The sequence below is a fragment of the Triticum urartu genome, chromosome 3A, assembly GCF_056163025.1.
Source record: "Triticum urartu cultivar PI428250 chromosome 3A, HENAU_Tu73, whole genome shotgun sequence".
Classification (NCBI taxonomy): Eukaryota; Viridiplantae; Streptophyta; class Magnoliopsida; order Poales; family Poaceae; genus Triticum; species Triticum urartu.
Genome location: NC_141875.1, coordinates 691171926 through 691181811, shown reverse-complemented (window position 1 = coordinate 691181811; position 9886 = coordinate 691171926). Strand labels below are relative to the sequence as shown.

At 48.4% G+C, this 9886-nt stretch overlaps 1 protein-coding gene and 1 pseudogene across 1 annotated transcript; both read left to right on the top strand.

The window, feature by feature from the left end:
* The first annotated feature begins 2601 nt into the window (after window positions 1–2601).
* On the top strand, window positions 2602–4298 carry LOC125539168 (protein LIFEGUARD 2-like). Its single transcript, XM_048702641.2, has 4 exons — window positions 2602–2970; window positions 3354–3467; window positions 3622–3779; window positions 3856–4298. Exons 1-4 carry the CDS (start codon window positions 2703–2705, stop codon window positions 4057–4059), a joined length of 744 nt encoding a protein of 247 aa, XP_048558598.2. The 5' UTR covers window positions 2602–2702; the 3' UTR covers window positions 4060–4298.
* A 970-nt stretch (window positions 4299–5268) lies between these two features.
* LOC125549691 (small nucleolar RNA Z247) lies at window positions 5269–5407 on the top strand (annotated as a pseudogene).
* Window positions 5408–9886: the final 4479 nt, after the last annotated feature.

Below are 9886 nucleotides of genomic sequence, written 5' to 3'. Positions count from 1 at the left end.
CGTCCAGTCCTACGAGGGTCTATTGTTTGAGGAAGGTTTATGTCGTTACCACACAATGATATGACGAGTGATATCTTGCGCGATGCAGGAGATGGTCATATCGTATCGAGGGTATGCAGAACGATGCAGATACCAACATGGATAATGCCACGCTAAGGGTAGTCTCAGCCATGAGGCTATTGTCAAGACTATGTCCTACGTAGATTTTTAGAGGGAAAAGTTCATGCTTCCCTTAAGTTAAACCTTGGGGGTACAAATTATGGCCAAAAGTGGGTTGTAAAATATTATTGATGGTCTTTAGTATATGGTTAGACCATATACCACAAAAGAAAATCCGTCTCATACACCATGGGGCCAAGATTTGCCAACGGCATGTAGGTTATTATCATTTTAATCCTCAGAAATTCAAATGAAACTTGAAAATCCTGAGACTTGACACCATGTCATGATATATGCCCCAGACGTGGTAAATTTTGAGAATATGTCAAAAAAGTTGTAATGTAGACTAGTTACAAACCAAACCATCTCCGAGCAAGAAACTAGATTTTAGGAGGGAACGTGTTTGGTTTACATGCGAAGCTACCGCTGCTTCATTCCTTGGCCTTCAAATTTTGTGCTAACTCAACAAATACTATTACACGAAACGTTTCAAAATTTGCCATTTTCTGGGCCCGTTTGCTATATTTAAGACATTAAGTGCAGTTCTATGTATTTAATGGACATCGTCAAAATTTAAACTGCATGTACATGAAGTTATGGCCGAAAGTGTGCTGAAAACTATTGTTGATGGTCTTTTGTATACTTTTAACCAAAATACTACCAAATAAAAGTGGCCTCATAAAGTGGGCCAATACTCGGTCACCGGAATGTAGGTTATTGCCATTTTAATTCTCAGAAATTCAAACAAAGTCAAAAATTAGAGACTTGACATGGTGTCATTATATGGCCATCAGAGACTGTGATAAAATTTTAGAATGTTTCGCAAAAATTTCCACATAGATTACTTACAGACTGCGCCATTTTTGAGGAAGAAACTAGGTTTTGAGAGAACACAAATCCGGTTTGCATTGGGAGCGACCATCGCTTCTCTGTTGGCCTTGAATTTTTTTTCCGCACTGAACACACACCATTACATGCAACATGTCAAAGATTGGCATCTGAGGGTTGTTTGCTATATTTAAACCATAAAGTGCATTTCTAGTAATTTACTGAATAGAATTAAATTTTGAGCTGCAGATACATGAAATTATGGACAAAAGTGGGCTGAAAAACACTGTTTGTGGTCTTTAGTATAAGTTTTAATTCTCATGATATAGTCCCTAGGGGATGTGACAACAAAATGAGAATATTTTGCAAAAGTTGTCATGTAAACTACGTACAACCCGGACTAGCCCTGAGAAAGGAACTAGGTTTCGTGAAGAAACGGACCTTGTTTGTATGCAAAGTGATCGGTGCTTACTGGATTGTCTTGAAACTCATTCCACTCTCAACAAACACCATTATGTGTGAAATTTCAAAATTTATCATTTGTTTGGTACCATTATCTATATTTGAACCATTACAGGCATTTACCTCCAATAAATACCTAGAAGCTTAATGTCCTAGAAATAATAAATTAACAGTATAAAGTGTGAAACTCACGTAATGCTCAAATATGACCCCCCCCCCCCCCCCCCCTAATGTACGACGCGTCCGTGATCCGGAGCCGGTCAACTCTCATTTTTGGACCCTGCAACGACACCCCTCATATGGGAACCCCTATTTTCATAAGAATCCATGCAATCTAACATTCATCATTTGGTCATCATCATACATAGATAAAATGTGGATCCACTCTTCGTTGGAGACGTATATGACCCCGTGCTGGACGGACCGGCGGCCTCGTGGTCATTTTCGGCGGGGCGCGTCTCCCGCTTCTTTTACTCATCGTCCTTGTTGAGTTCTGCGAAGAGCCGTTCTCGCCTCATGTCAGTGAGGTGGATACAATGGTGGTTCGTCGTCACCTCCCACTCGGATTGGGTCGAGTTGAGGATGGCTACTTGCTTCACCTCGAACAGCGCTACCGCCTCCGCGGCTTGGGCATGTTGGAACTTCGCCTCCGCCCCGGGCTCGACCTCCATGCCCATCTCATACTCCTCCTTTAATTGAACATCCGACCTTTTTTTTAGGATCTTTGAACATCCGAGCTAATGAATAAAACTCAGTAGAGTTTTCCCTCAAGAAAAGAAAAACTCTGCAGCTCCCATATAAACAAGGAACCCTGAAAATTTTCAAAAAGAAAAACCTCATAGACATCGAGTGTGCTCACGCGCATCAAGAGCGCAACGACTGAAACGCGTCAATCGGACCCCAATGCAACGTCCTTCTCCATCACAACACAGATTCAAAACCGCTCGAGAAATCACACAAGAGTTTGCCTCTGTCCTTCAACCAACGTACGGAAAACCCCACTTTTCCAACAAGGAGCCGCGAAGCAAACCCCACCGTCCTGCAGCTGCCTGACTAGTCGGCCCAGCAGGTCATACGCTCCGTCTCATCTCATCTGACTGTATAAGTCGAGCAGTGGAGCCTTCTGGGCGCATCATCCTTGTCGCCGTCAGCCCGTCACCATTCGCTTTCCTCCTCCCCTCTCGCCTTTTGCCACACCCACGAAAACCCTACCTCCGGAGGCTGCTTCCCTGCTCATCGCATCGCCGGGCGAGATGAAGGGCGGCGACATCGAGGCGGGGACCTCCGCTGGCACTGGCACCGCGCCGGCGCCGGCGCAGGGACTGTACCCAGGGATGGCAGAGAGCCCCGAGCTGCGCTGGGCGCTCATCCGGAAGATCTACGTCATCCTCTCCCTGCAGCTTCTCCTCACCGCCGTCGTCGCGGCCGTCGTCGTCAAGGTCCGCGCTATCCCCCACTTCTTCGTCTCCTCCTACGCCGGCCTCGGGGTCTACATCTCCATCCTCATCCTCCCCTTCATCGGTGAGAATTCAAGCTACCACCATCTTTTCTGTTACGAATTTGTCTACGTTGGGTATCTAATCCGATCCGATTGTACGGAGAGTTTCCGCGGGCGTCTAGAATATATTCCATTCTTATTACCATTGCACTTAGAAGAAGGCAAACTTGTGGCTGTTAATTTGTGAGAGGACAGGACGTGCTAGCTCTCCTTTTGCGTGCTCTGCTCTGAATTACCTTTGGATGGCGTCGCTTCCCCGCAAAATTATGGATGTGTTGTAAACTCTTGATTCTCTTGCAGTGAATAATTTTGCTTTACTAGTACTAGATTAGAATGGGACGTGGTTGGTTTGTGAATTGCAGTGCTGTGCCCGTTGCTAAAATGCTTGTTAATATTTTGTATGCAGTGCTGTGCCCGTTGTACTGCTACCGTCAGAAGCACCCAGTCAACCTACTGCTGCTCGGCGTCTTCACAGTGGCCATCAGCTTCGCTGTGGGCATGACATGTGCCTTTACTAGCGGTATTTCTCTTCCCACCATGAATTCTGTTCCTGCCCGCAGATCCTAGCATGTTCTTGAGTCTTCTAGTGCCCGACATCTGCACAGGCAAGGTCATTTTGCGAGTTCTATATTATGAAATAAAGACACCCCTAAAAAAGTCCGGCATCTGCACAGGCAAGGTCATTTTGGAGGCTGCGATTCTTATAACGGTGGTTGTCTTGAGCCTGACTGCTTACACCTTCTGGGCTGTAAAGAGGGGCAAGGACTTCAGCTTCCTTGGTCCTTTCCTATTTGCTTCTCTCATGATGTTGCTTGTCTTTGGGTTCATTCAGGTCAGATGCCGTCCATTTACCAGGCTTCTTATTCTACAATCAATCAATACTGATCATGGCTTCTGTAAATATGCAGATCCTCTTCCCGCTGGGCGAGCTCTCTCACATGATCTATGGCGCGCTGGCGGCGCTCATCTTCAGTGGCTACATTGTCTATGACACGGACAACATCATCAAGCGTTACACCTATGACAAGTATGTCTGGGCCGCCGTCTCGCTCTACCTTGACATCATCAATCTGTTCCTGGCCATGCTAACCCTGTTTAGGGCGGGTAATTAACAGCTAAAGCGCATCGCCCTGCCCCTGTTCACGAGACCTCGACTTGAAGAAAATTGTATAGGCTGCTCTTGCTTGCACGGTGAAAATGTTGCTTAGTAGTTTATTAGTTGAGTTGATCCCTAGCTAAGAGAGGAAACATAAGAAAACTGATGTGCGTGTGTTCTATGGATGGTGGATGTGATGTTGACATGCTGGACTGGTGGTGTGCTGCTGCGTCTATGATATCATTTCTTACTATAACGGTTTCTGATATGATATCACTTGAGTGGCCACGCGATTTCTGGATGAGCACAATATTGCTTCCCAGCACCTATGAATTAGTCTCTTGGCCCGCCGTACGTTTCGATGGCGTTTGCCCTGGACTATGAAATAAAATCACAATCAGACCGATTCTCCACTAGAACTAAATCAAAGAGACGCCCGTTCACATGTAGTATGAACAACCTGAATGTGTTTGTTAAATGATATACTTGTAGTTGTGTAGCGTGACATATGTCATGGTGGTGTAAACGTGTATGCGTGAGTTGTAATCTCTTAGGAAGGTTGTTGGAGTTGGAGATTCTTATCTTGTATAGACTTGGATGAGGGGTTAAGCCACACAACAACCTGCGCCATTGTACTTTGTTCTCTCTATATAACACGCATGCGTCCCTGCACGATTGCATACGCTTCCAATCTTCCTTTCTTTCATGGTAATCAGAGCCTACCTCGAACTCATCCATGGCAAGCTCCTCCGTGAACTCTTTCCCCTCGTTGCCGTTTGCACACATCGCAACAGAGAAGCTTACGAGAGGGAACGAGCCGCTATGGCGCGCCACTGTGCTCTCAGCCATCCGGGGAGCGCAGATGGCGGCGTTCCTCGACGTCGAGCAAGAGGTGCCGCCCATGAACATTGAAGTCACCGGCGACGATGGGAAGACCAAGATCCAGGCTCCCAACCCGGAGTTTGGCGTGTGGTATGCGCGTGATCAGCAGGTATTCTCGTACCTGCTGACCACGCTACCGCGCGAGATGGCCGTCCAGGTGGCGACCTGCCACACCGCAGCTGAGCTGTGGAATACCGTACAGGGGATGCTGACATCGCAAACCCGAGCGCAAACCGTTAACGTCAGGATCGCCCTCGCCAATCTTCAGAAGGGAAACTCCACGATCATTGAGTACGTTGGTAAGGTTAGAACTCTCTGTGATGAACTCGTTGCTTCAGGGAAGAAGGTGGATGAAGAGGACGTTGTGTCCCACATCCTAGCTGGACTAGATGAGGAGTTCGACCCCGTGGTGTCAGCCATGTGCTCTCGGGTCGAGCCAGTCAAGGTCCCGGAGTTGTACTCGCAGCTCCTGAGCTTCGAAACCCGCATGAATCTTCATGGCGGGTCCTCCCAGTCGTCTGCAAACGCAGTCGGTCGTGGGCGCTCCAACAACAGAAACAGCGGCGGCGGTGGTGATCGCGGCCGCGGCAGGCAAGGCGGCGGCGGTGATCACGGCCGCGACAACTCCTCCAGGCCACCCAACCGTGGAGGCGGCATCGGTGGAGGTGGGAACTACAACAACAATTCCACCACGAAGCTGACATGCCAGATCTGCGGCAAGGTGGGTCATCCAGCGTGGAAGTGCTGGAAGCGCTATGACTCCGCCTACCAGGGAGGAGAAGAGCGCTCGGCGAACATGACTGCACCGCAGTATGGGGTGGACACCAACTGGTACATGGACAGTGGTGCCACTGACCATATTACCGGTGATCTAGAGAAGCTCACCGTCCGGGAGAGGTACACCGGCAACGACCAAATTCACGCGGCCAATGGGTAAGGTATGGCTATTGATCACATTGTCCACACAACTATTTCAACCCCAGATCGTGATCTATATCTCAATAATGTTCTTCACGTTCCGGAGGCCACAAAAAGTCTAATCTCAGCAAGCAAACTTGCCCTTGATAATGATACCTTTGTTGAAATTCACCCTCATTTTTTCTTGTCAAGGATCTGGAAACGAGGAGGGTTCTACTTCGAGGCAGGGGTAGGAAAGGCCTATATCCTGTCAAGCACGTCGGGACAGACGTCAAGAAGCAAGTGCTAAGTGTCACCAAACCATCTTTGGATTGGTGGCACCGACGTTTTGGTCACCCATCTTCGATCCTTGTTTGGAAGATCATTAGTGAAAATAAACTCCCGTGTGCTAGTAGTGATGATAATAAACTTGTATGTGATGCCTGCCAACAAGGCAAAAGTCACCAGTTGCCTTATCCTCAATCTATGAGTGAATCAAAATTTCCTTTGAAACTTATTTTCTTTGATGTTTGGGGTCCTGCCATTGAAACCGTAGGAAGAAAGAAATACTACGTTAGTTTCATTGATGATTTCAGTAAGTTTACATGGATCTATCTCATAAAACACAAGTATGAAGTTTTCCAAAAATTTCATGACTTTCAGAAACTTGTTGAAAGACAGTTTGATCGAAAGATCCTTGCCCTTCAAACCGACTGGGGAGGGGAGTATGTCAAGTTGAACTCCTTTTTCACAAAAATTGGTATCTCTCACCACATTTCCTGTCCTCACGCTCATCAACAGAACGGCTCGGCCGAACGGAAACATCGTCACATAGTTGAAGTCGGTTTGTCTTTACTTTCTCAAGCTTCCTTGCCCTTAAAATTTTGGGATGAAGCCTTCATTGCAGCTACCTATCTCATAAATAGGATGCCAAGCAAAGTCATAAACTTTGAGACACCTCTCACTAGATTATTTGGTGAAACCCCAAACTACTCATCTCCCCGTATCTTTGGATGCGCTTGCTGGCCTAATCTTCGGCCGTATAACACAACGTCTTTTGATACAATGGAAGTATAAAAAACGTCATATATTTCATGTTGCGTTTTCGTTTTAGAGGGGGTACACTTTTTGAATCATTTTCCACTACAGTACAGGTTGCATGAATGTGCATTGACGAAAAACAGGGCAACCCAAATCAACTGGAGGTTTTGCAGTATTTTTTGGCTCTAATCTTATTTTCTGGAGTGCCAGGAAACATGCTACAGTGTCAAGATCAAGTACAAAAGCAGAGTACAAATCTCTAGCAAATGCTACAGCTGAAATTATTTGGCTAGAATCGTTACTTCATGAGTTGGGAATCAAGCAACATCGCACTTCATGTCTATGGTGTGACAACTTGGGAGCAACTTATCTTTCTGCAAATCCAGTTTTTCATGGTAGAACCAAGCATATTGAAATTGATTTTCATTTTGTGCGAGAAAGAGTTGTAGAGAAAAAGTTGGACATTCGGTTCATTCCTTCCAAAGATCAAGTGGCAGACGGTTTTACTAAAGCTTTGCCAGTCAAATTATTTGAAGAATTCAAGAGGAATCTAAATATAGGATAGTTGAGATTAAGGGAGGATGTTGGATATATTAGTTATCAAGAGTCCATGTAATCCCAACCTCCTCCTGTACTTCTGTTTAAACTCTTCTTTCTCTTGTAAACGATCAGATCAGGAGATCGATCGTCCCTGGCTTGTACGCCACGACGAGGTCATCTTCTCGTCCCCAATATATACAGACCACGCGGCTCCCTCGAGGAGCAGGAATGCTTCCAACCTAATAAACCTCACCTTCAGGGAGTCCCACACCTTCCTGGCGGTGAGCTTCGTCGCCACCTGCAGCAGCACGTCCTCCGGCAGCGCTCCGAGGATCAACGTGCACGCCGCCTTGCACTTCTTGGCGTTCACCATCGCGTCGCCCGACGCCACCGCCTTCCACACAGTGTGGACGTCGAGGACCGCCTGCGCCTTGATCGCCCACACCGTGTAGTTGTCCAGCGTGAGCATCGACATCGCCATCGACACCAATCCGCACGCACCGCCGCCGTGTGGGACGAGCGTCATGGTCGCCGGTGATCGCCTGAACCGAAGCTCTGATACCAATTGTTGGAGCTAACCCTTGCCCTAGCTAACCCTCTTCTACCTCTCGCACTAGAATTCTCTCTGGCACATACACAGGAAGAAGAAGGAAGAAGAAAGAGGAAGAAAATACACAGGTTTTGCCGGGCGCTCGAACACCTGCCGCCGCACGTACGGCGTGTTTTCTATTTCCTAAGCACAAACTCAAAAGCTAACCAGCGATACACAGAGGATTAACGAGTCTTTATACGCGCGCACGTATGCCATGCCGCACCCACGGCGCTCCACTCGCCCATGCCCCGTGCCCGTCGCCCTACCTGGCTCGCGCTCCCGTCGCGCCCGTATGCGGATGACGCGAGTAACTACCCGGCCGACGCGGTCACCTCTCCGGCTCCATCGCCAACAAATCTACGCACGCACACTCCCTCGGCCACACATACATGCACCCGAGCCCGCCATGGGCCGGTCCCGACGCGTCCGGCGCGCACACGCGCACGCGTTCACGCCCGCCACAGCATATTCCTAACAGCCCCTCCGACCACCATGTCCAAGAGCTCTGTGAGGACGCCTTCTACCTCAGCACCGGCGTGTTCGACCTAGGAGGGCCGAAATCAATCAAATCGGCACTGTCTTCGTCTCCTGCAACGAGCATCGCCGTCGCTTGATTTGTCGTCTACATAGCCTCCCCCGCCTCACCAACTGCATCGGCAGCTTTGCCGTGATCTCGCGAACCTTTCCCCTCCGCACCCCTCCTGATTTCATGCCCTAGATGCGATCCCCACCATGGCCGAGCTCCGTCGACGCCATGGTTGCGCGCCATCGCTGCAGCTCGTGCTCTTCATCGCTGAGCACGTCAGTCTGCTCCTGGCATCTCCAGGAGGCTAATGAGCCCCTCAGCCTGCTGCCCCGTGCCATATAGAGTTGTCTCCGTCGCGTATGAGCTACTGCCGCTGCTTCGGTCTGCCGCCCGCTCACCTCCGGCCACCCCGTGACCTCGTGTTGCATGCCCTAGATCCGCCCGAGCTAGGGGTACACCCTGGTAGCCTCATCCCGCGCTCCCGTGGCCTGCCATGCGGACCTCGCCATGCATTTTGGTCGCCGGCGATGTCGCGGTCGGGATGTGCCACCGACAATGTGCCTAGCTGGTAAGAGAGAGAGAGAGAGTTTCGAGGGTGGGGTCCACCTATAAGAGAGAGAGAAGTTACTTTTTCTTCCAAAGCTAGGCCCCACATGTTAGTGCCATTGCACACAAGGGCAACCATGTCCAGAAAACGTCCATCTGATGGTCAAACCCCTTTGACCGGACGGAAATGGCACAAAGGAGTATTTTCATAAGAGCACATGACGGAAGAGGAGTATAATCGAGCATTGTTTTTATTTAGTTTTTATTTGAGGCCGGACAAAAATTAGGGAAAAAATAGAAATGTCCCTATAAAATAATAAAGAGAATAAGAAGAATAAAATAACACCCTCACAAAAATTAAGAAAAAAGGATACACAGTGGACTCTACTACGACAAGCCACAACCAGTCGATGAAATTGCAATTATGCAATAACACACTTATAGTAGCAGCACAAGGCCCCGGTCCAACCGAGAAGCAAGAACCTCGTCTAGCCAGGGCTCTGCCTCCCCTACGCACCCCCTGAGTCAAAAACCAATGTTTCTGCATACCCATCGACCCTTCAATGATCATTTTGCATTCCCGAATGGGCTCTACACTACCGTCCAGTCCTACGAGGGTCTATTGTTTGAGGAAGGTTTATGTCATTACCACACAATGATATGACGAGTGATATCTTGCGCGATGCAGGAGATGGTCATATCGTATCGAGGGTATGCAGGACGACGCACATACCAACATGGATAATGCCACGCTAAGGGTAGTCTCAGCCATGAGGGTATCGTCAAGACTATGTCCTACGTAGATTTTTAGAGGGAAAA